The sequence below is a fragment of the Lissotriton vulgaris genome, unplaced genomic scaffold (assembly GCF_964263255.1).
Source record: "Lissotriton vulgaris unplaced genomic scaffold, aLisVul1.2 SCAFFOLD_1027, whole genome shotgun sequence".
Classification (NCBI taxonomy): Eukaryota; Metazoa; Chordata; class Amphibia; order Caudata; family Salamandridae; genus Lissotriton; species Lissotriton vulgaris.
In genome coordinates, this window is record NW_028247113.1 from 134,098 (window position 1) to 160,833 (window position 26,736).

At 42.7% G+C, this 26,736-nt stretch overlaps 1 protein-coding gene across 1 annotated transcript in view; it reads left to right on the plus strand.

The window, feature by feature from the left end:
- The window catches only part of LOC147665628 (low-density lipoprotein receptor-related protein 6-like), a 174,911-nt gene that overhangs the window by 108,052 nt on the left and 40,123 nt on the right, over positions 1-26,736 (plus strand). The window contains exon 6 of the mRNA XM_086949634.1: positions 23,901-24,030. Within this exon, the coding sequence (XP_086805760.1) occupies positions 23,901-24,030 (130 nt within the window). The remainder of the gene's footprint in view (positions 1-23,900; positions 24,031-26,736) is intronic.

Below are 26,736 nucleotides of genomic sequence, written 5' to 3' on the forward strand. Positions count from 1 at the left end.
CGTTACCTAAGATGGAAAAATACAAGTTGGTACAGGTTGGTGCAGAGGGAAAGATCATATATGGGAGACAAAGTGTTCTTGGTTTAGCTCATCCTAGATTAGCAAGGTCGTATGGGTGACTCCCTTCTGCTAACTCCGAGAGAGTCCACCCCGCACCCCTCCCGTAAGGTGATTATCGGGCCTCCTCCTGCTACCTATAACCTTGACAGGCCTAACGAGCTGAGACAGCAGTATTGCAACAGTTGGGCTATTTCTCAGGGGAATGACTTTGGTGTAATAATTGAATAAGGTCTGCTAATGTATGGCTTCGAGCGAGGCCACACAAATAGCGTTGGTCAAGTCAAGCAAGTGTAAAACGTGCAAAGCAGTGTATGTTAGAACCCTAAGTTACTGCAATTCGGGTGTATGCTAGTGTCGCATACTTTGCGGTAAGCTATCTAGATACATCATGCTAATTCTAAATAATCGATTATATGCTTTACATAACCGGAAATCAATTCCGGTTCCGCAACATCACAGCAAACATCACGGTCCTGGAGTTGTTCCCAATTGTCATTGCATTACATCTGTGGCTTGAGACGCTATCAGACAGAAAGATCCTATTCTGATCTGATAACATGAGGGTAGTGCAGGCCATCAATGGGCAGACAGCCAAGTGCCCGTTGGTGCTCTGCTTGCTCAGAGAGTTAGTTAGGGCATGCCTGCGCTGCAATGTTGAATTTCGGGCGAGGCATATTGAGGGGTGCAAGAAAATGGCAGCTGATGCTCTTTCTCGTTTTCAGTGGCTCTGTTTCCAGGAGGCCTGGCCGCGAGCGAGAGCAGAGATGACCCCCCCCCCCCCTTCCCGGCACACCTCTGGAGAGTCTTGCAGTGGAGGAATGACAGAGCACTGGGAGAATAATCGCTGGCCCCAGGTCCCAGGAAGCGATATAGGGCACACCTGGCCACCTTCAAGAAAGCATCACAAACCCTGAGACTTTCCTCGCTACCAGTTGAGCGCAGAGTGCAAGCATTTGTAGTATGGGCTTAGGAACAGGGGAGTAGCCACTCCTGGGTATGAGGCCACTTGGCTGTGAGCCACAACGCCAAGCTGATGGGGGGCACGACCCAAACAAGTCCCTCATCAGGGCGGCCCTCAAGGGTTGGGCCAGGGAAGAGCACAGGGTCCCAGACAACAGGGCCCTCATCGATTTTAACACTCCAGGGTATGCTGGGTGCAATAGAGGGGGCCACCTATTTGCATTTTGAGGCTGCACTTTTTGCGGCAGACTTCTGCTTGGCGTTCCTTGTTGCATTTCGTATCCGTGAATTGGTGGCCAGCTCCAAGACAGGTCGGGCGATGCCTTAAGCATTCAGGATGTCGTCCTTATGGGCACCCTGTCCATCCAACCCAGGAGGTCCAAAACTGAGCAGGGAGGGCCCTTGGGGGTCGGTATGGTGCTAAGGCCGCTTGGGGACCATAGATATTGCCCTGTCGCCAAGGTCAAAGAGTACTTGGCGCTTCACCCCAATGCCCCCGGCTATCTATTGATTCATGCCGACCAGTGCCCCTAGACTAAGTACCAGATGGAACGCTTGATGAGGGCTAACTTAACACGGGCAGGTCTTGCCCAGCCAGACAAAAAATACTCCAGCCACTCCGTCAGGATAGGGGCGACCACAGCCGCGTTCAAGGCAGGCATGGAGCCAGAGGGTGTAAAAAAGGTGGGGCGTCGGGAATCTGAATGCTACAAGCGTTACATCCGCCCTTGAAGTAATTTGTTTTGTAATCATGGTGTGCAGTGATTTGGAGTGTACTACATGTCATATTACGCGTGATGGATGGAAATTAACATTAAAAGAGCACAACGTGAAAATGGTGTCCTTTACTTTACCAGGGTTCCAGGTATGGATGATCGGGCATTCGTACATCTCCAGAGTGGCCCAATGGGCGGCGCGCTGGAACTGGATGCGGGGATTTTCACAGACCAGTATGAGTGAATTGGTTTCCCTGGAATGAGATGGAGCGGCCTCAGCAACATTTTGAAATGGAGACTATCTCTACTGGGGTCCCCACATTTTTTAGTGATTCACCTGGGGGACAGCAACCTCATTGCCATGGGTAGGAGGTTACTCTTGCAGGCCATGAAAAGTGACTTGGGTGAAATCAGCAAGTGCGTGGGGCGATGTGAGGTCTGTTGGTCAGATTCCACGCAGTGTGTGGCAAGGGGCTAAGTCTGGGGAGGCTGTTGAGCATTCTCAGAAGCGAGTGAAAGGGTCAATACGCAAGTTCACGGACAAGAGGGGTCTGGGATTTATCAGACATAAGATGATTCAAGAAAAGGTGAAAGGATACTTTGAGGCGGATGGGGTTCACTTATCGCCAGTAGGGATGGACCTTTTCCCTTGTAGATTTGCGAGAGGCGCTAGAGATGAGAGGTTGCAGGTAAGATCATAGCTGTTTGGTAGGGGGCTCTGGTGGTGGCGGTGGCTACCTCCAGAGCTGTAGCGGAGTTACAGGGCGATCTGGAAGCAAAGGAGTACAGAAGGGTACCTCTGCGTGGCACAATAGGGGTGCCAGATCCAAATCACAGGAGCCTCATGGGAGGTTTCTGGAAAGTCGTGTCGGTGCCCCGTTAGTCTTTAAGGGGGTTGTGGGCCTGAACAATCGGGGGCTTGCCATGCTACGCTCTGCCGCGAAAGGGGCGTGAGTAAGAAGGGACCATGTCACGTGATCCGGGAAGAGGATCACCAGAAGGGGTAGCACGGATTGGGTCCGCCTCAGTGCGGCTTGACTCATCAGGCAGCCCAGATGGTTACCTGCCCTTGGTTCTCCCATAAAATAACCCACCATATTACATAAAATTGTACAAATAATTTGCGAGCCAAAAGAGGCACAATTTCATCAATTGTTTCTTCACACCGTGCAGTTGGTTTCAAATCTTTAAAAATAACATTTTAAAAAACCTGGTCAAGGAACCCACCAGATTAGAAGTTTCCTTCTCCATTACTTTTTTTTCCAGTAGATCGATTTGACCCTTGCCATTAACGATATACTTTTCTGATTTAACCATTAAGACTCCAGCCCTGAATGCCGGAGTAAGCCTCTCAAACAATTGAACCAGGACATCGAATTTATCTGGGAATAGTGCAAAAAGCTAGTCAATGCTGCACTGTATGAGACTAACTCATCAACAGACCACAGGCGATGTCGGAACAGAAGTAATTTGCAATCAAGCTTGTTAGTTAATTTTCTCTGGGCAAAATCCAGGTGTAAAGGAGTCAAAGGGGTGCTGGGGTTAAGTTTAAGAGATCTTAAAAAGCAATTTTCTACAGCCCAAAGAATGCAAAAGGAAGTGCCTATGGTTTTACTCATGTTTAACACTATGCAAGTCACAAAACTCAGAGCCAGCAGTTTTGTCAAATTGAATCATTTCATTTTTGCAGTGGTTAATACAAAATTTGAGAATTTGATGTAAAAAATGTGGCCCAGAAATCTGTTTGTGCCCGACTGGCCATTAGCGGCCTACTCAGAAAAAGGTCCTAGGTAACACAAATCTTTGAAGGCAAATATCCATTGTTAAAGACAACGCCCCCTACTAATTTATCCAAAATAAACACCAATAAGATCCTCCAACGGAATGTATCCAACAAGCAGTACATGACAAGTGTAAGCCGGCAATAAGTTTATGGTTGAATAGGTTATACTCAACACATCTTTCATCATTCTTCTGTCTCCTTTGACTCCGTAAGCAAACAAATATGAAAAAAAATAAAACCAAATCATGGCACCATGTTACAGATTCTATGATGTTGACATGAAGTGGTTAATTACAGAAGGGCACAGAACACTATTAAACCGCTTTAAAGGCGCATCAGAAACACCAAGGTTCAAGTACTGTATTCACTCAATTACAGCATGTTCAATTTGATATCTCACCTCATCCAGAATACCTAGAAAGAGTTGCTTGCCCATAACCTGATGCAAACCCACGGCAGCTAACATGCGTTTCAAAATCTACGGAAACTTTAAGGCAAGAAACTATGCCTAAAATAACCTTAGAGTAGGTTAGTGAAAATCTGATTTGTAGCCAGATATCCTTTAGTATTACATAAAATACCTGCTTCCAAAACGTTTTGCACTTTTCTTCTCCTGTTCTATAAACAAGCACATACCATTTTCAAAAGTTGCGTATAGTCAGTGTTACAGACACCAGGTTTTTATACAGAGCTTTATAAGCGGTTTGATGCCCAACCACAGCCCTGCACCCCAGGTATTTGCTCACTTAACTGGTGGGGAACTAGACCAGTATTGGCAAAGCCAATATGTCTGCAATCTGAAAGCTATTGCCGGTTGTCAATCTACTGTCTTTTACCTATGCGTTGTGGATTGAAGTGGGTATATGTGGAGTGGAATTATTTGGCATAGAAATGTGTGGTGTTGAGTGGAGTTACATGTAGTTCAATTATGTGGCATTGTGTGCATTGGGATTATGTGGGTAGTAATTCTGTGGTATTGAGTGTAGTTGAATTATGTGGAATGGGATTGTGTGTCAAGGAGTGTAATTATGTGAGGTGGTATTGTTTGATGTGGAGTGGCATGCACGCGCTATGGACTGAGCACCAGGCAGGGTGAGTGGGAGGGGGAAGAATAAATAGCAAATATACTGCTGCTGTACTGATCCTGGGCTGCTGCCCTGATCCCGAAGGATATCAACATCATTTGTAAGTAATCTACAGGTTGGTAAGAGCCTGAACCAAAATGCAGCCCCTGGGGACCCAGCAGAGACGGAGTGTGCAGCAGGCTTGCTAGAATAGTAAGAACATCTTGTGAGGCAATCAGAGACACCATTCTGCCCAGGACAAAAATAACTGGACTGCTGCTGCAGTGAAAATGAAACAATGCAGGGGACAGCAGGCTCCACCCTCACCTGAGCAGGAATACAGGGTGCAAGCACATGAGGCGCAAGCAAAAAACCCTCATTGTATGCCCTGCCTTGTGTGCAATTAAAACTATAACTGTGCAGTCAGAAATCACAGCAGCAGCTCAAGGTCTCAAAGAAAAATATCTTGTGAGAAGTGTCTGATGGAGCATTAATGCTTAGCTTGGCCAACCCATCCAGAGGAGCAAGAGTTTGGTCATTTGCTCCTAGGATTCTGAAAAGAACATATTTGATGACAGACGTACACACATTGCACAAATAGCACTAACTATATGCAGAGCTGTGAAGACACAAGACGTACATTTGTCATGTCATCTAGCCCCGAAGACCGTGGATGACAGGTGGTCTAAATTACCCAAAAGCGAAAGAGCTCAACAGGAGCTTTGCTACTTGACAGGGCATCCCATTTCAAACGGACATGCATGTTTCCTGGCAGTTAAAGGGAAGAAAATGCGCCCATGCGAATAACACTCTTGACAATTTGTAAATGAAAAGCACTGGACTGCAAACGCAGTGCCCTGCACAGGTAGCATTTGGTACTGGCAGTACGTAAAAGAAGAAACTTTGCTTGTTCCTGACAGTCTGGCAGTAAACACGAACATCAAAGCTGATTAAACATGCTTTGGCAAATGTTAGACAACTGTTGGCGGGTAAATGTGTTCTCATACATGCAAAGAAGCATTCACATAACTAGAGTGCATGTTCTGCTGGGGTGCATAAAGGAGCACATTAAGCCACAGTATTAATTAATTAATTAATTGCAGGTTTATATAGCGCTAGGATCGACTCCCGGAGGAGTATCTCCGCGCTTCGACCGCTGCGAAACCCTTCCTGGCTTCCCTGAGAGATGGTCCCTTAGTGGGTATCTCCAGGGTGAGACCAGGCATCCCCGGCGGTCTGGTGGGGCCGTTAGTGAAGATGAGGCAAGCTAGTGCCCAGAGTTGCCGAGTGTGATCGCTGATCAGAGTGGGCACCGAGGCGAGAGAATTATCGAGTCCGCTGACCCTGGTCCAGAAACCTGCCGCGTCGGGAATCGAACCCTGGTCCCGGGCCGTCCTCTGCTCTTGGGTCTGCCGCCTCTAACCAGTGAGCCACACTACTTCAGAGTGCTGAGGCTCTTTAGTCACTTACGGGGTATTAAGAATGCATTTGACCCAAGCAGACGACAGCAGTGAACCCAGACTTCAGCTTTCCACTGGATTTTTTTAATTAGATCAAATGATATCAGCGGTTTCATGTGTTGGGTACGCAGCCAATGATGGCGATCCCACATTTTCTCACTGCATGTGCAGCGATCTTTCTGTGCATTATTTGGTTGTGGTCCAGTTTCCAGTTGACAGGCGCCCCAGCGGCGGGAACCAAAGTTTGCCGTGGGTAATCATGTTTAGCGCCTCTGTGGGCAGTCTCCGCAGAGGGGAAAAATGCTGACCTCATATTTAGTAGTACTACTGGCACGAAAATTGTGTCAAAGGTTCACGGAGCAAACCAACAGTGCAGTAACTGGACCACCAAGGTAAGGGGATATTTAAAAACACAGATTGAGTGAGAGCAGTTGTGACGAGATTGTGTTGGTGGGCGGGGAGTTGTCCTTGAGGTGTGCGATGTGCCGTTTTCACTTTCGTCTGTCTGAAAGCTTTCTTGTCTTTATGGGGCCATGGTCCCATAAAGATAAGAGCTTTTACGACTAACGTAAATCAGGCGAACCCGTCCAAGTGGGCCGTCTGAATAATAGAAAAGTCTTCATCAAGGAATGCTCTTTCCCAATTAGCATAAACGGTGATTCTGGCCAATGGGTAAGAGGGAGGGGGGGGGGGGGCTTAAAGCCCGCTAGTGAAAGATCCTAAAAATCATTAGATCTCGCCAGCAAGACTGCGCATGCGTAGCCTACGCAAGCTCGACCTAAAAAGTGAGAAGAGCGTGGGCGGAGGACTCACCTCTGTCTCACTCGCATTAGATTCTGAATGTCTTTGTTAATTGGTTGTTCGTGCCCTATCTCACTTGGGCAGAATTAGATGAATGCAATCTGATTAGAATGTCTAGGAGGTTGTGAGGTAAGCTCATTTCTTTCAGCACTCTCCATATTGGCTCGGCAAACTAGGTCGAATGCGGCTCTCTCGTCAACAAATGCCACATATAATTTCCCACCTTTGATGGTCACTTCCTTCCAATCTAGACAGAGTAAGCAGAAAGCCTGGTCCACCATGCTAATATTTGCACGGAACCCAGCTGGATTGCCGTTTAGAGTACTGGACTCTATGATCCAAGCCTGGATTTTTGCTAGGACCTGCTTGCAAAAGAACTTCTGGAGAGAGTCAATAAGGCGTATGGGCCTATAGCTAGCATGGTCTGCTTGATCACCCTTCTTGTAAATTGGCACTATTTCAGATAGTTTCCTTGATGGTGGAATCTCCATGCCCAGTGTGATGGCATTTGTTAGCATTTTAATGTACAAACCCCAGACTGTTGGGGTCCTCCCTGTACAGATCATTTGGAATTTTATCTGGGATGAGAGTTCTGGCGGGGACACAAGTGAACTGCAACAAGTGTTTCTTCCAGAGAGACTAGAGCATCAGCCACTCCTGATGAGCCCATCCCCCCTTTCTATAGTCTTATAGAAACTGTAAATTGCCCACTGCGTAGAGACGTCCAAAGTGAGACACCCATTCGTCAGGCTGTACAGTGAACTCCAATGTAATCCTATTGCCAATGGGCTGCCTTTTGACAAAACGGCTTGGCATCTGTTAGTGCCTTTTGCAGTGAGGACCATAGAGAATCTTCCCAGTTTCTCTTGGCTAGCGCAACAGCTTGTCTATATCTAGCTCTACATGCAACTACCTCAGGGCACATAATAGATTTAACAGCCTGTACCAGGTCCCCCTTTGTTTTCCTACATTCCCGATTATACCATATTGCATGTGGATCACTATTCGGTGGTTGTTTTTAAAAAAAAATCCGGATTATGGTCTGAACATGGTTTGCCCAACTGATCTCTAATCTCGTTGTACAGAAGTTCGCGGTGAGAGCCCAGTTCCCTCAAGACTGCATAGTTATGTTTTTGTGTCAGGTCTTCAACCACCAAACAAACCTTGCCTTTAACTGTTTCACGGGCCCTTGGATTGGCTTCTACCCAGTTCCATCTAATTGTCCACTGGTTGCTGGAGATAGATTGGGCAACCAGGTCAGGCCTGTTCTTGACACCAAGTTCTTGTTTGCCCTGAATTTGAAGGGTAAGACTGAGAGCATTATGGTCGCTGTCTGTTTTAACTACCAACATATCATGGACAGCAGACCAAAGTTCATTAGCCACCAGGCATTAATCCATTCTAGTGGAGTGGCCAGGTCTATTAAAGATAGGTTCGCCCATTAAGTCAGATTTCATCCTTCCATTAGTTGCTCTCAGATCATGCTGGAGAGTGAGGGCTAGCACCTGGCCACCTCTTTGTACATCTCACTAAGGGAAGATCGATATGGGGGATTTGCCACTTACAATCCCACTCCTCAGTCGGATCTAATGGGGTAAAAGAGTGGCTCAAAAATACAGTTGAAATAATCAGCTACTATGGCTGGTATGTTAACAGGGAGTTCAGTTAATGCAAGGTCTAAGGTACGAATAGCACTGGTTTCCTCCGAGCCACGAACAAGACTATTGCGTACATTAAAAATCCTGGATTTCCAGCCACAGTGGACAGCCAGATCTACAACTAAAATATCTTGGCAATCTACATGTACCTGCTCTACTCTGATGTGCAGAGCGTTTTTTACCCAGGTTTCTAGATCTCCTGAAGGCCTCCCCCGTTTTTTTCTAGTGGCACTTAGATAAGATGAGACAAACTCGTTCCTGTGAGGGGCATGTAAGCTCCAGGTTTCTTGGAATAGGATCACATTATGAAGATCCACAAAAACACCAATCAGGATCTACTAACAATTTGGCGACCCCAGCCACATGCCATACCAGAACCTTAAAGAATCTATGGTGAGTAGTGTTGCCTCCAGCAGTACCAGGGAAACCAGGGCCTCCCCCTGCCTCACTCACAGGTAGATTGACCATCCCCTCCCTAGATCAGCATTTGGAGGCCCGCGTATTACATCTGAAGATGTAGCCTGCTTTGGAGGCTGACATACTTCTGGCAGATATGAGAACTCATTTTGCCAAGCATCCCTGCAGCGTCAGCTATTTGTAACAATCCACCTAACTGGGGTAGTCATCCCTGCCTTACTGCATAGCCTGAATTTGTTTGGTGCCCGCTTTCCAATGTACCCACAGTGGGGGGAGTAGCCATCCCTTCTGGTGGTATAAATCTGATGGCAATTGAGGTATTAGCAGTGGGGATTATGTGAGAGTTGTAGCAATATGGGAGAAGGGTACTTTAATCGCATCCTTTTGCTTCCCCGGGAATGATAGTCTTTCAGCAAACTTGAGGTCGTCTCTTATAATTGACTGGCAGTGTTGGGTGGTCCTGAACCAGTAGATTACTTTGTTCTTAAGGGAATCAAGATCTTCAAACTCCTAGATACATTTCTGCTTTCCTCCCTTGTCGATCAAATCTATTGTAGACCGCATCCCTCCCAATCTCCTTCCCAGGAAACCCACTAGGCCATGAGCATTTTCACACCTCTGTCAATGTAGCTTCTCCCTTCGCTCTCTTTCCCTGCTAGAGAGAGACCTGTGGTGAATTGTATTCATCTGCGAATCATAGTGACTCAGCTTGGAGCATAACTGCTTTTTGTGATGCCAATTCGTTTTCTAGCATTCAAAGGGCTTTGCTGGGTTCATGCAGTGTTTTCTTTGTAAAGTTCTGTCAAAATCCTTTCTTTTCCTTTCGTTTTTACCCTTACCTAAACAGGTGGGTTGTTAATTTGGCACAAGACATTCCGGCTGCAGCATCAGTATTTAAAGATCTCTCTCTGGAAATACTTTAAGGCTCTTTAACTGAAATTGAGCACTTCTAGTTTTTGCAGTAGTATATATTTTGGCACACTTGAAAAGCGTTGCTTCTGTATTGTAGGGTGAAGGCTTCTGTTGAGTAATGTTGGAACTGGGATTCTGCATGTCAAAACATGATTGTGTGGGGTGTCTGATTCTCAATCCAGGAGGACCTAAGGAATGAGCATTGGCCATACCTTCAGTGTGACTGTTTCCTGCCAAGTCAGTTGTAGATGTGACTGGGGACCATGAATGGGCTTTTTGAACTAATCAGGCCAAATGTGTGTGGCCAAAATGGCCACCAGAAGGAAGCCCATTGCTATCTACAATGCCTATAGCCCTAAGGCAAACTAATGCGAGAATGGTTGCATTTCCAACACTTGTTATCCAGCCTTGAAATGAGCTTGTGGAAGATGGAGAACATTATGCAGTGATAGTCTTCCTCTATGGGTGTGCCAAAGCACACCCAGGTCATTCTGTAGGGTTACTAATCTCCATTAGGAGAAAATTGGCACATCCCTTTGTTGGCCAGACTTGTCAGGGCTGGCATCAAACAAGTAAGGAGCTTCCGTTGATACTTTTGCCACTTTAGTGCCATGTTTATTTATGTTTTTCCCCCCGTATGAAAGGCCAATATTGACAAGTGTTTTCCTATTGTGCTTTTCAGATTTGTTTTAGGGCAGGAAATGGGGAATGCAAGTTTGGGAAGTACAAGGCAACTCCTGTGATGGTTCCATCTGCTCACTTGGTAATAAACACAGGAGTGTGCCCAAGTTTTGGGAATTTCTATTGGTTAGATTGGGGATGGAAACACCACCAGTAAAAACTAGAAGCGATTGTGGCAAGCATGAGTAGATAGTGTTGGTTTCTTCTATTCTGGTTCTAGTAGCCATGCCTCTATAATGGGGGCAAAGCACAAAGCACAACTTGAACGCGCACAATACTTTTATTGCACTGACTATTCAGTGCAGACATGGAAAACCTCCAGAGTTTTACCATCGTTTTTCCAGCTTAATCTGCCAGACTGTGTCTCCAGTCAGTCAGAGTTGATTTTGCCATCTGTCAGAAAATGTTAGTGTTATAACAAATCAACTAAGATAATATTTATTAGTCAAACACTGAAATATTGTATGAACTTATAGCAAGGACCATACAAAAAATACATTATAGATCATATATCCAAGAAGAGTAACCATGGGACTTAAAAAGAAACAAGGGGGAGGGCATGAGTCCAGTGAAACAAATGACTATGGTAAAGTCGCAAAGGATAGTTGAGAAACCAAACAATATTTCATGAACTTTTCATATTGGGAAAAATCTCAATGGGGGTTGACCTAATTAGGTTGGAGTTCCTAATGGGGTAGAGTTCCTGGTCAGTAATGAACAACCTTTTTTTAAAGTAAACCTGTTGCCACCATCAATTTAAATGATTGCTTTTGGTTTCAAGCAAACATGTTTGAGTAGTGGCCTTGCAGTAATTTGAGATTGCAAAATTTTCAAATAATTCATAGTGCATCACAAACTAATATAAATAATAAAATGTCGAAGTTCTTCCGAAAGCATAGTTGAGGCAACCTTCAATGTGGCTCACTTTTTCACAATGGTGAACAAGCAATACACTGAAACGCGATGGCAAATAAATGTATTCAGGAACACACTATTCAACAGCAAGAAAGCATGTTTTTCTTTCATATATGGACCTATTGAAGGTAATACAGGGTACTCTGTTTTGAAAGCTTATTTAAATACAGTACGACAGGGGAAATGGGAAGGATACTATATGAAGTCCAGGAAGGGGAATTTTTAAGGGACCAAAATGGGCTGTGGTTAAGTCACTTGATGGTCTAGTTTTTGTAGTGTACTCCCAGGATTTCTATTTATTGACTGAAGTAATCCTCCTGACTCCTTGCTCATTGCACCATCAGGATTCAAGCAAGCCTGGCCGACGACGGCTGAAATGTCAGAAACTGATCCCCGGAAGCTTATTTTCTTCCCAGTGTAAGAATTGGCTTGGTAGTTTGGTTTGCCCTGTTCCCATCATGCACTGGGACAGGAACAGACTAATTTGCATATAGCCAGGTTCTGAGCTGGGATGGTGCAGTGAGCTAAAAAACGGTGTTGGATCTAGCCCTGATCTCTTGACTGGGTGAGAGTATTCTGCTTAATTCAGAAACTCTGTCCATCACCACCCCTTGTTGTTAAATATTTTGTCCACCCTAAGCGTGGAAGGGTATACTCAGATGTGAGTCCCTTGCTCATTGCACCATCCGGATTCAAGCAAGCCGGGCCGACGACGGCTGAAATGCCAGAAACCGGTCCCCGGAAGCTTGTTTTCTTCCCAGTGTAAGAATTGGCTTGGTCGTTTGGTTTGCCCTGTTCCCATCATGCACTGGGACAGGAACAGACTAATTTGCATATAGCCAGGTTCTGAGCTGGGATGGTGCAGTGAGCTAAAAAACTGTGTTGGATCTAGCCCTGATCTCTTGACTGGGTGAGAGTATTCTGCTTAATTCAGAAACTGTGTCCATCACCACCCCTTGTTGTTAAATATGCTATCAAGCACAGCACGGCCTGAAGGTTCGTTTAACCTACCATAAACAGCAGAACTGGTTTGGTGGGTTACTACCACACACACACATTAATGTCATACTGGGTTCACTAAGTAGTAAAGGGGCCACCTGGTCATATTCTGCTCCTTCAAATCTACTTGTTGCTGTAATAGGGATATTGAATCACACAGTCTGTGTATAGATGACTCAGACAGTAGGTAATGCAAAATCTAACAGGCATGGAAGCTTCTGTAAGAGTTGCACTACAGGCACAGATTGCCATATTGACAATCTCTCCACAGACTATAAATGCGATCATGGGCAAGGTGCCTGTGAAACAAGACAAAGTACCTTCTGGATTTCTCATAGGACCATCCAGTTGGAAGCAGACTAGCCTCACACAACACCTCAGGACAAGCATAGAATTTGGACTGCCTTCCCTTTGGGATGGTGCAACCTGTAGAGGAGTGAAACTCCTCTACACAAGTGACTTTGCATGTATGTATAGAACTACTCATGGTACGCCCACGTTAATGGTTCATCAAGACTTATTAATACAAAATGAGCATGGCGCTCTACCAGCTTTGGTTTAGTAATGTAATTCATGGGACATTTTGGGGTGCTTCCTTAGTCATTCTTAGTTAAATTCATGGAGAATCGGCAGCTTTTGCTATTTTAACCGAGGTCGACAGTGACTCACATTCAAGAGCATGAACGGGTGTGAAAATTTTTTTTTTTTAGAAACCTTCATCTGTGGGCCATGACACTCTGGGATTATGAGCTGCAAAACTAAATCTCAAAACTAAAGGTAAGACGGAGGTTTCTGATAAGGGAAAATAAACATCAAACTAAAAAGCAGAGAGTAAAATGGACTGGATTTCCTTCAACTCAGGAATCCAGAAGGGGTGGTTACAATTTGAGTGACCATGATAAAAGGAAAAGGCCGGATCGGTGTCCATATTCTGCTGTTCTTCCAGTTTTTTTCAGGACTCCGACAGTTAAAGAACAGAAAAGTTGACGGACAAGTATTGCAGAAAAAAGTATAGAAAACTGAAAGGTGAATCTGGACGTTATGCAGAGAGGGTGTTAAAAAATAAATATCCTGATTCTAAAGCACTGTTTAAAAAAAAAAAGAAAAAAAAGAAAGCCGAATTAGCTAAAAAAAAATGCCATTCAAACAGATACTTCTGCAGAATGGGCCTTGGGTGCCAGTCCTCCTTATCAGTGCAGCAGAGGTGACTAAAGAGCACCAGGCTCTCCAGGAGTATCTGGTGGTGAAATTGTAAGATCTAAATGTCTACCTGGAGTCTCAACCTGTATATATGCATCAATCAGACAGGGTTTAGAATGTAAAAAAACAGATTGAGGGTGATATACAGTGCAATTTACTGCAGTATTCTGGCAGCACTTATTTGCCACTTTAGACATCCCTGCAGAGAATGGTTAGCCTCCATCCTTTCCTAATGAGGGATGCACCTCAAGGCGAAGAAGTACTGAGTTGCATGTTTCTACTTAGTACCTGAAGAACTCTGGAAAATATTTACAGCAATTTAAGTTTAAACCAGCACTAGGCTTGTATAGAAACCAAGCTGGATGGGATAAGCATTCTATTGCACATGTCATAGCCCCAAATACAGGCTCAATATGCTCTGAAGCCAGAAGCAAAGCACAACTATAAAACCTATTTTTCACCAGCTACAATATCAGGGAATTAGGCACCTTATTGTATAGCAAGTAACACCCCTCTGTTCCCTGTTTTAAAACCAGGCATATAATTTAGAGTAGTCTACGATTATATAAATGTAAACTTACTCTTGTGCAGGTCAAAGCGCTGACAGTAGTAGTGTCATGACAAATCTGGTGCAGAAAAATACAAAAACCTGGGCATTTCAAATGGGATTTTCTGTCAGAACATAGTGCTTGAAAGCGAGTATCTAACTGCTTTTTCCTTCAGTGTACTTCAATTTTTGTTTAAACTATTATCCATGGGCTAATATAGTCCTGGCTTACTTGCAGCACGCTTTATGGAGGTCGAACAACCAGGTCACTAGGTACTATCTTATACTTACACCATTTTAGTCACAGATGATTAATTACACACCTGACTTGGGCGGACCAGATAGGTAAACTATTGACTTCATGTGGTACAAAATTAATACCTTGCAACCTCCAAATATGTTACAAGCCCTGATGGGATTTCTTAACTTTGGAAGGACGTATTAGTCACATTTAGAGCGAGGTAAGAATTTTGCATGCTTAAATTTCTCCCACGTTTTCTGCAAAACAGTGGACTGAAAACCCCACAGCTATCTTGCAAGCAATCCAAGCAGGCATACAAAATAGAAATTATTTACAGACTATAGTTAACAAGACGCACATTATTAAAATTGTCCGCAGCATGCCAGGCTACACTTGCATAGTTTACAGTAAGGGGCACAGTGTACCTCCTATTGGTTAAAAAAGAACATGTGTATTCTGCAGCTGAAGCACGCTTTGCTCCCTCGCAGATGACCATTTTGAAAGATCGTCTTTGTGCATGGAAAACCAATAAATTTTTCCCTAAATTAACTGTGTGGCCGACTTTTGTGGTTCATACTTATAAAGTGGTTCATACCTATAAAGTAGCAGCAGAAACCGACCTCAAACAAAGATCGGCAGACATTTAGTCAGTGATGCAAGCAACAACTAATGGTAAAAAGCTCTGGTAAATATTCTTTCACCATCAATTCAGAAAGCACTCCACTGGTATTTTTATTAGGAATGCAAGATCGGGTAATACTGAAGGAGCAGGTTACATTAGATCTAAATAAAGCGCTCATCAGAGGTCAGCACCTTCCAATGCTGGCATAAGTGCCACAGTAGCCATGCTACAGCAGAGATACTGCTGGCCATTTTTACCTAAAGCTAAGAACTATGTCCGAAAATGTCATATTTGCCAACAGAGAAGACTCTCTAAGGTGACAAGATCAGCGCGGACCCCCCGGATCCTGCAATTTCTCCCTAGTCTGAAGGCTCTACCCCCTAGAAGAGTACAGCAACAATCTGGGACTACCAAGCTTGTGGTGCCTCCAAGTGTTACATTGTCAGTTTTCATGCAAGAAACTGGTGCTTCACTTTGTACCATTTCAACAGTCCCCAATATTGCTGTGGTTTACTATGAACCCCCACGAATCATGCCACAGTCCCTGCGCATCACAAACTGCTCCTTGCTTGTTATTGTCTTCATGACCGGTATCTAATGCAACCATGGTATTTCTTCTGGATTGCTACAGGAGTGTTCTTCCTACTAATGTGGTTCATCACACTAATTGTTGTGCTGCTACTGAATGGACATTATATTCCTGAGAAAATTGTACCACTACCTGTGGTTTGAGAACCACACCCAGATCCTTCTACTCGCAGAGATGAAATAATATATTCTCTTCAGCCGTCGGACTTCAAGCAGAGAACTTAAGTCTTCTCCAGCATGGGCAGGCTCCGTTGTGTGCAATTATACAGCTAAATTAGAATACAAAAACACCTTCTTCGATGGCGGATTTTTAAATCTTGCTCCTCAGGCAAGTTTCCTGAATTCAAAAGTCATGCGCACTGATACCCCGGCACCAACCGTTACATGATGCCTCTGTGTCCCAGATCCTGAAAAAGCAGCTGTAAGTGGGTGTACGCCAGGCAATGAAGTCCTAGTCACTCTTGTTGTATGAAACGTCTTTATTTCAAATTAATATTTCCCATATGTTAATAGAACATTCAGCTCAGCCAACGGGTTTCATTTTCTCTATGGAGTGGCCTCTACCATATAAAAAAAAGGCCCCAGAATGGGAATCCGCACACTGGCTCAGACACTATTTTATCTCTGCATGACATTCAAAAGTGCAAGAAACTTGTCAGTATGCTTGAGTGGCACTTGTATGCAGTTCTGTTTAATCACTTGCGGGGCAGTAGAATGCCCAGGGAGTCATCTGGGCACCACCTACCTGTGTGCTGGAGCATTGCTAAAGGATTCTGTCGTTCCATTCTGAAACCTGGGGATATTCTAAAGGTGAATAATTTTTAGTTGGAGTACTCGACAAAGAGATAATCACCAAAGGTAAGTAACTTATTCTTTAATACTTCTATGTGTATTATCACATGTAATTAATTGCAACAATGCTTTTCGATATGTTTACCCTGCTGGTGAACCAAGGAAATACTACATTGTCCAAAGATTTATAAATCTGACTTTGGTGCATCCTTATTGATCCTTTCATTGTCCATCTTCGAAACATTTTGTATAGTCTGTCTGGACACGAAGACTTCTGTCAAGCCTTTAATTTAAGTCTTTCATTCAGCCCTTGGTGGATGTTGATGCCATTTTATGGCTGCCTGTATCCCTCAGAGCATTACTCCCACCCCTGACCCCAAGTGTTTTTCAAACATTAAATGCAGCTGGCACTATACTAAATCACCCTAGCTAATTTCATTACAATGTGACCTCTACTTGACATTTAAGGGACTTGCGCACATTGGGCCTAATTACAAGCTGCATATACCTGGGGAACGGTCACATCGCATACACCTGTACCATGCAATAATGAATAAAACCCCTTGGAATGAGGATTCCGTGTAGGACCAGTATTTATTTTCCTGTGGTAAAACGACATGCAATTCACAATTCCATGGGGTATTAACGCTTACTTGTTCCATCTTTTCTGAGCATGTGGTAAATGTTTGCTGGGACCTGGGGTGGGTATTTGGGTATAAGGGAGGGAAGGAGAAGGTTTTTAACTAGCAGATGATACCTTTGTGTCTCCACCTTTAAAGAAAAAAACGAAATGGGAGTGAAGCTTGGCTGGTGCTGCAGCCAAAGCCTCATACAATATTTTTTTGTCTTGTGGGAATTACCTGCAAGAACAATCAGGGAAGGTTCTCCCACATCTGAAAAAAACTACCCACTCTGAACTGAGTGAAATCCAATGTAATTTCGCTCCGCCGAACTTCAAATCGGGGCCACAATTGGTAAAGTTAATTATGTTATCCTGATACACGTGTAGGGCATCACCAATATCTATGCTCTGTGAGCTCATACTTAGTTGAAATTAGAAGAGTCTCCCACACATATGCTCGTTATGTTTGAATCTCATGACCAAACTTCTCTGTTTAGGGATTGGATGTGTCTTACCAAAATAGTCAGTTCCTAAGTGGGATTTGAGGTAAAGCCAACTATCAGTGGGAGACCTGTTTTTTTGCAGCATGGATAATGCTCCACGGGTACACAGATGTAATTGACAATTTTTTGCCATGATTTAAATATCAGCTGTCACTTTCCCTAAAGACCTACCTCGAGAGTTCAGGCTGCATGGTATGAAATATATGCTGCTTTTGATCTCCAAACAGCCAAGCTCTTAAATATTAGGGCTGTGAGATGCCTCTAAGATGCTATAAACTGTCATGCTCTTGTATTGGTATATGGTCACAATTTGAAATTATTCTAGCACTCTAGTCCTTGGCCAACTTAATTGCTAGGCTAAAATAATGTAATAAGTCTTCTTTATTCCAGTTATTCTACTCATCCTCAACGTTTACCCTCTCAGGTTAAACATGTTTTTTTAAGATGAGTTGTGGCATGTTCTGGTCCATAAAAGGAGGGCAAGAATCTTATCCACCTGAGTTGATATATCTCCACCTCTCCACCTATTGTCTTCGATACAAAGGTTACTCCTCTGAAACCCACTTTTATCTAGAGATGTTCTCTCCCGTCCTAACTGTGCAAGTGCAGTAACTAGAGAGCACTGGAGATGCATACATGCACATTCTGGTCTAAAGTAACAGGATTCACAAATTCCTATTTATAACCTCTGTCTCTGGTGATGGTACTACTCAATTCGATCATAATCAATCATAAGACACATATAAACAGTACAATCTGATATAAAATACATAAAATCTCATACAAAAATATATATATTTTTTTAAAAGAGCATATCACTTTAAAATCCCAAATCTGTTTAAAGCAATGATTGTTTAAAAAGGGAGAATTCAAAATCAAAGGGTGTTAAGGCAGAATTGCACAGGGCTTAATTATAGCCCCCAATATTTAAAGTAAATATTTTGGGGGGGGGACGTGGGAACACCAACATATAAGCAAACAGGTTACATATTGCCTCACAAGTTCTTTATTCTAAGGACCCAAGTCCAGCTTAGGAACTTAGACATGGAAATGACCATGACTTCAGTAGTTCCGTTTTTTAGAATACGCAGGGCTATTTGAAAATTTCTTGTACGAAGGATTCTACAAACCAGCTTGAGCCATTTCTGTTGAGGGCCCTTGTAAGCAGGGCACACAAACAGGACATGCAATAAAGTCTCATCCTCAGTTAAACAAGTATCACATTTTGTATCCCGGTCATCCCCCTACTTATTAGTGAAAGATTTTAGGGGGAGTGTTCCCAATCTAAATTGGTGGGAAGAGTTTTCTATCACCAGGACATGTGATGATGTCCCAATAGGCCTCAAACTTATACTCACACTTAAAATCTAGAAAGAGGCATGCTAGGGAGCCACTAGCAATTGAGGACAGAGACTTTACATAAACCTTGTCCCTATAGAAGGCTTTCAAATCTTTTTTGGACTGGAATAAATTCCCTTCCGGGTCCTCCCACATGTGAGTGAGGCCCATATCTAATAACAATTTAAGATTTTATTTGACTTGTCTGCTTCTCTAATAAACTTAACAGCTCTTGCATAGGGTGCAAGCTCCGTGGTAGTCCAAAGTCTTCGCAAGTAGGCAAGTGGTCTAAAACCCGCTGCCTCCTCAAAGGAAATACATCCTAAATCTAAAAGTAGAGGCCTCAGAGGCGAAGATTGAGGAAGGCCGGTCAGTGCCCTCAAACTTATTCTGGGCTAAGATTAATAGAGCTAAATTTTGGAACCCCCAGAGTTCCGCCCCATAAATTATTGAAGCTCTAACCTTCCCTTGGTCCCACTGGTTTGGTTTGAGACAACCGGAATTCTTTTAAGAGGGCTCCTGCTAATTGATTATGCCTTACGACTAATACAACTAACTGTGGCTTCCAGTTCAAACGTTTCACCAAAGTAACACCCAAATATGCAAAGGAGTTAGTTTGTTCCAGGGGCGCATTCATTTCCACTCCAGCTTTCAATACTTTGTGTTTGTGCAAGACCATGAACTTCGTCTTATCGATAATTACTAAATCATGGTCATTGCAGAACAAGATGAATCGATCAAGGGCACGTTGCAGACAAGATTGCGTATTGGACAAAATTAAAGTGTCGTCTGCAAACATTAAAAAGCAGTACTCTGGATCCTTCAAGAGTAGGTGCATCCGTGGGATATTCAGTGTAGTGTGAGGTATCATTTATGAACAAAGAGAAAAGGGTGGGGGCCAAAACACCTCTGCCTTACTCCCTTGCTCACAGGAAAGCGTTCTGTTAACTCACCCTGCTGACCCCAACGTACTTGGGCGTATGTTGATTCATGTAGTTTTACAATAAGATAAGATCTCAGGAGGCATCCCTGCTTCCCTCAGGGTATCCCACACCTTAGGGCGGGGAATTAAGTCAAAAGCAGAGTTGAGATCTATGAATACTGCATAGTGTCCCCCCTGCTAAGACCACTGTGTTCCAGTATATCAAAATGAATCTAAAGACTTGGTCGATAGTGCTAACATGGGAACGAAATCCTGCTTGATAAGTGGATAGTACTTTGTTCTAATCAATCCACCCATTTACCCTACTTAGCACTAATCTCGCCACAATTTTTTGAAGAGTGTCTATAAGGCTTATGGGCCTGTAATTAGATGGACAGGCGCAATTGCCCTTTTTATAAATGGGGATTATTTCAGCCCCACCTCCGGATTCTGGAATGGGGGCGCCTCTAGCCAAACCATTTACAAAGATATGGATATATTTTAGCCAGTTTTCCCGATCTGATTTATATACATATCCGCCGGACTACAGTCCGGTCCAGGTGCTCTGCCTGCAGCCACTCCATCAAGGGCTCTCTCAATTTCCCCTAGTGTAAAGGATAGGGCTGAGTCTGTCTCTACATAGGGTTGGTGCCCAGTACAGTCTTCGGGCGATGAAAATTGGGCCTGATAGTGTGCGACCCATACTTCTGGGGGAACGTTATTAACAGGAGCCAGGCCAGCACTACCGTTGCTCCATTTTATTAAGTGCCAAAACCAACACCAATTTTTCCCAATGGTTGCGTCTAGGAAGTACCTCCATCTATTTTCATCATAAGCCTTCTTTGCCCTAAATTGAGTGGTCTTGTAATCTGCCCTGAGTTCCCTTATCTCCTGCGTAGATCCCACCCTTATTGCTTGGGACAATTGTCTGAAAGCTAACCTGAATGCCCCATCATACCATTTTGCGGCTTTATGGATGGGGAGCACATTAAATCTTTTTATATTTTTTGTGAAATAGGTTTTCAGCTTAATAAACAGGGACTCATGGACTTCTGTAAGGGTTGTAAGGCTAGCCTCGCTGGAGTCAAGAAGGGATAGGGCTACAAGAGACTCTTCAAGAGTGGACCTTATCTGTGCCCTCATCCTCAGATACATGTGCCCATTTTAGTCTTCGGCAGTCGAGAGACATAACATCTGCCGTAGCAATCTCCGTGCCGCCCCTCCCCAGTGGGTGACCCTTAACCTCTAGTCTCAATGACAATGGGTTGTGATCACTCTCTGGTCTATTTAAAACCTCCATATCCTTCAATCTTGACCACAATTCTAAGTTAATAAGATAGTAGTCAATTCTGCTGCTACTTCTCCCATTATTAAAGGTGGGATGACCTTTACCATCCAATGTGGTTCTCCCATTGACAGCCCGGAGCCCACCTCCATTGTCAAACTTTTTTATTGTAATACTGCCTACGTCCATTTATTGATTGGGGGGAGAGTTAAAGACGGAACTCCTCAACTTGCATCCGCATCGCTAGTAAGACTAGCGTCTTCTAGACCAAGGGGCTCAAACGTACAATTAAAAATCTCCCACAATAACCCAGTTACTTGTCCCTTCCATTGACTTAATAAAATGATCCAGGCTAGAGATGGTCGGTGAGGCTTTCCCTCCGGCCATGCCTCTAGCATAGACCAGGGTCGTATTCAGAATTTAATTTAAGAACCTGCATGTCTGGGTTATCAATCCCAAGTTCTTCAGCCTGGAGGCCCGCTTGCTGTGTTACCCACACCGTTAATCCTCTGAAGGTCGCCCCTTAGAGTTTGCAATATTTGGTTTACCGAAGGCCAAATAACCTGGTCGAAAAATAGTACTCACGGACCAGGTCTCCTGAAAGGCAATAATATCATAAAACTAGACCAAACTCAATTTAAATAGTACTACTCAAACAAACGTGGTCGTCTTACTGACTGTATTGTAATGGCACTGCGTTGTACTGACAGCATTGTAAAAGCTGTTTCCCGTGTATGCCTGAAGCTTGCTCTGTTTGTTTCATGTACTGGTGTAACATGACAGGATTTTCCTGTATCAGACAGGGTTGTGCACTGAAAGGTGCGCAGTTCATTCAGGCTCTGGTGCTTGGGGCAGTATCCAGGGATTGAGTGCTCCCTTTGCCCCACAGATACCATGGGAGGTTACACAGTACCTCTTTTTCAGGCTCCCAAAGTTGAAAACACAAACCCCCAAAAAATGGGTAACACCTGTATTGGCCCTATAACTAAGGATGCTGAGCTTTAAATTTTGGGCTATAGAGGATAGTTGGAGAGCTGGTCAAATAAGGCTTCGCGACCGCTATATCTAGAGTCGTGCAAATGCTTTTCCTGCCTCTTAATGTATTGACAGTCGCTCCTGCTCCCTATTGGGCTGCTCCAGCTTCCAAGAAAAATGGGGCTAAGATAGTTCTCTGACGGAGATGTAGGCACACTCCTCCGACTAGAGGCATGGTGCTGTGCTAAAGTGCACAAAGAAGAGTTGTGGGAAAACCACTTGAACAGGACTTCTACGAATGTATGGTGCTTTAGTTTTAAGCAGTCCAATGCAAGGTCAGTAATGCATTGATTTTCTGGCATAATTCTACTCTGATATTCAACTGGTAATTTCCTTCTCATTTATGTTTTTTCCCCAGTGAAGAGGTTCATGAATGGGAATAAGGCATCTACCATCGGATCACTCTGATTGTCCTTGACAATCAGAGCAAAAAAAATGTTACCCTCAAAATACCACATCAAATTAAGAAAAAGACTGATTAAAAACAAAACACTTTTGGTGCATTAATGACTTTACTTTTACACTTCCTTTTTCAGAAAGGTTTTTTCTTTATTCTGGAGTAGCATTCAGGTTGATTTTGATATCCATTTAGCCAAATGCATACCCAGCAAGTTCTCACTAAAGATTTACTGTAAGAGTTCCTTCTTGTCTTGCCACTCTGGTGCGGTCAGGCATTTTTACGTAATCTTCATGGAAAGCTGGTGTCTTCATAATAGTATTTTATATAGCAAAAGCATAATCCGAAAGCATTTTTGGACGGAAAACTTAATCCCTTTGTTTTTGTTGGTTTCTTTAACACCTCTTTGGGAATTTTATAAAGAGCCAGAAAGGCTAAGATAATACCAATGGAAAGAAGTAATTTTAATTGCATTCTTAATCTTTGTTAAATGCCACATTACAATAGAATATCTTTCTACAAGTAAATGCACAGTAATATAGATCTGATGGGTGAAACTGACTAGTTTATTATAACTTAACAGATCTTAGTCTGCTGTGGAACTGGCAATCTTCAGCATTCGTAGTGCAAAGCAATTTATATTTGTTGAATGGCTGGTGTTGGGTTTGTCAGACTGTAGATAACTCATTCCTGATTTTCATGATATTTCATCTAAAAACACTCTAGAGATGTCTAACCTGTATTTTACTGTTTTGAGCAGTTAAAAAAATATAATCAAACATTTCAGTTTAATCTATTGTTTGTATCAGACCTTTACATGATTTAGTATGTCAGTGATGCAAGTCTATAGCATGGTAGATAAATTACACCTCTTAGGAATAAACCAGATTGTACATCTGTAACAAATTGTACCTGTAGAACACTTTTACAATCCCAAAGACATGTTTGAATGTATGTAAAGCAAGATGAGAACATGTGAAATGTTAACTTTGTTCTACTCTATGAAAGTATGCAGTACAGCATTCCAGTTGCTATCAAAATATCAGGGCTTGCATGACAAACCAACCTATACCTAATGAAGTGCACTCTTCATAGCCTTGATCGTTAGCCATTTCTAATTATTTGCAACCGTGTGTAGGAAATAAGCATCTCCTAACCACCCAAAAAACACATCATAAGTAACTGTATGAGTGTGGTTAAACCTGTAGCACCAGTCTGATGGTCATACGAATAAATTCCCACTTCAACTTGCTTTTGTACAGCGACACTGCTTGGTCCACTGTCCCTCGTTTTAATGGGTGTGAAATATGTGAGAATTTAGGATATAGCATAATCTGGTCTCTTTGGTCTGTAACATTAAAACGATTGTGGTACAATTGCAGGACGTCAAGCACAGCTTCATCTACTACACTGACCAGAAAAGTTATGATGGAGTATGATCCTGATGAGAGCCTTACCACTGCGGAGACCTTCGTCAATGATGCCTACGATGCCAAAGCTACTACAGAGGAGGTAAATGACAAGTCTGATTGGTCAACTCACATGTAAAATCTATCTCAATCATTCGATTGCCATTTGGTGGATTTCAAGGACATATAAATATATTTTGTGATTAGGGTTGCTTTTTGTATCAACCCAGACCCTTTCATGTCTCAGCCTTCTGTGAAGATAATAAAAATAATCTAAAAGAACATTTCCAGTCAAACCCCTAAAACTGATAGAACAGTCAACTTGATGATTTTGTGCTCAAGATCTGTGTTGCACCATCAATATCTTTGTTGAAAAATGAAGTAATCCAAAATGTTTGGCTCCGCTAGCCGTGCCATACATGTTTGAATGTGGATGCGCTCATTCAGATCTTTATTTGTGTATGCCAAAAATAAGTACCATTATGGTCAGTATTAACATCTATTTTTATAATTAACAAGGGGCAGTTCCATATGTGCACATCATAAATTGCAGATTCTATTTAATATTATTCTGCTCTTTAACAGTACTAAAATATAAAATGTGAAATCTGCTTTCCAATTTGCTTACCTTGTCCAATAGCAAAGAAAGATGAAAGTGGTTAAACTTTCAAACCAGAAGTTGTGATGTGAGACTATGTAACAATCCTGTGTGATGTTGGTCATCTTGTATTGCTCAAGGTATTTCTGGGAGGGGAGGAACAGAGGTAGGGCACCTTGAATCCGAATGAACCACGAGTAATGTGGAATATATGCCCATTTTCAAACGTTATACTGGGCTTTGAACTGGTTCTCAATTTATCGGAGACGGGTACATTTTTATAAAGTACCCTCTTAGGTCCAATTCAGACAACTAAAAATGACCCATGGTTTTAGCACGAGTTTTGGGTCCTAAACAAGAGCTTATTAAAGTTAAGTTGAAAACGCAATGAGTGCTACTCTTAAAAGCATTTGCAATAAGAAGTAGGAGGTGAATAGAAACTTGTTGAAAATGAAGTAAAAATGTTAGTGTGATAGGATGATGAAGACTATATACTAGCTTCCTACGAAATTTCTTCCCACTCGTTTGTAAGGTCAATAAAAATACACAAGAAATGGCAGTTTTGCTAAATATGGAAGAGTGATTAAGGGTACGCATTTTCATATTACAATATTATTGGATCACAGGATCTTTATTGATACAATCTCAGAATAATTTTGAAAAAAAATATATAAACATTTATTAAGGTGTACTTGAGCAATTTTAAATGACGGTGAAAAACTGTTGCCTATTCCAGGCTACCTGTTTTGAGTTGTTTGTTGCATTAACGGAATATACAAATCAACCCCAAATGTAAATTTAAAAAATCTACATTGCCGTAAAACGTTTGCCAGGAAATAAAGTAAAACTGAAAGAAACTAAGGGGAAATGCAGCATGACAGTAGTAATGGTAAGTGGGAAAGTTGACTGCTCTTTTATGGAGCCAGCAGGTTCCATATCCAGTTGTTTTGGACTAAAAAGCACCTTGGAGGTTTAGTTCTTTTTTCTGGCTTAGTGTTTTTCATCCAACTTGATTGTTTATACTTTCACTCTTCTACAGTCAGGAGTGTAAAATATTTTTCAAACTGGCATCAATCTTTTTTTATTTCTTCATTATTTGTGAAGTGTCCTGGCAATGATCCTAATGTACTGTATGTGTTGTGCCTCTGTGGGTGCTAACTTAGTTGAATATGAAGTTTAACAACAAATGTCGAACATTGAGGACGAGGACAGCAGGAGTTCACCACTAGGATAGTGTCATGAGATGAAGGAGGAATAAGTTGAAATGTAGAGGGAAGGTGCTTTTTCGCATGAAGTAAAGCCCACACTTTCCTCAAACCTGGAAATCTAGGGATTAGTGAAAGAGCAAGAACGCTTGTCATTCCCATTCAACATGGGAATGGTATCCCATTCAACATATTTGGCAGGGATTAAAGATGCATTGGCTATTTGTTCACCTACAGTACCCAGCACATCACACACAATGTTGAAAAAAAATCCTCTTCATTGTCAAGGACCACTATCTATAAGATGGACTATTCGAAAACTGTTTTTTTCCTCAACCAGAGGTAAAATTATCAGTAGTTTAAAAAGAACAAGGAGTCAAATTGCCTATAAATGTCTTCAGGCAGACTGTCCCTGGATTGAACTATGGTCTCAAAAACATATTCAGATATTGGAATATAATTGCAGAAAAATGCCGAAACGGGGTGGTGGCTGAACCCATGCCTATTCGCTATCAACATTAGGTGCATCATCTAATAAATCTTTGTTTCTAACACTCAAAACCATTCTAAGATCATCTTACATAATACTTTCCCACCCGTGATGAATATGGTACATTTTCTACAAAACAATTTGAAGTATTTATTCTGAGCCAGATCTTCTGGGAGGGGTGCGGGGGGTGGGGGGGAGATTAATGAAATCCCTATACCAGTTATAAAATGGGCAGCATTGCTCTGATCTCACTTTCTCTGGTTTTCTCCAATTGCTGATTCTGGAGAAATTCCAACTTCCTGGGCTGGTAGCATAATAGTTCTGATACATAAAGCGATGGTGTTGTTCACCCTGCAATTATAGGCAAATAGCACTGTTTGATGCAGTAGAAAATATTTGAACAAACTATTAAAGGACATCTTCAATGTTGGATGACAGAATTACATAATGCTAATTGAGCAAACAGATTCTAAGGTTAACAGTTCTTTGTTAGATAATATTGGTATATGACAATCA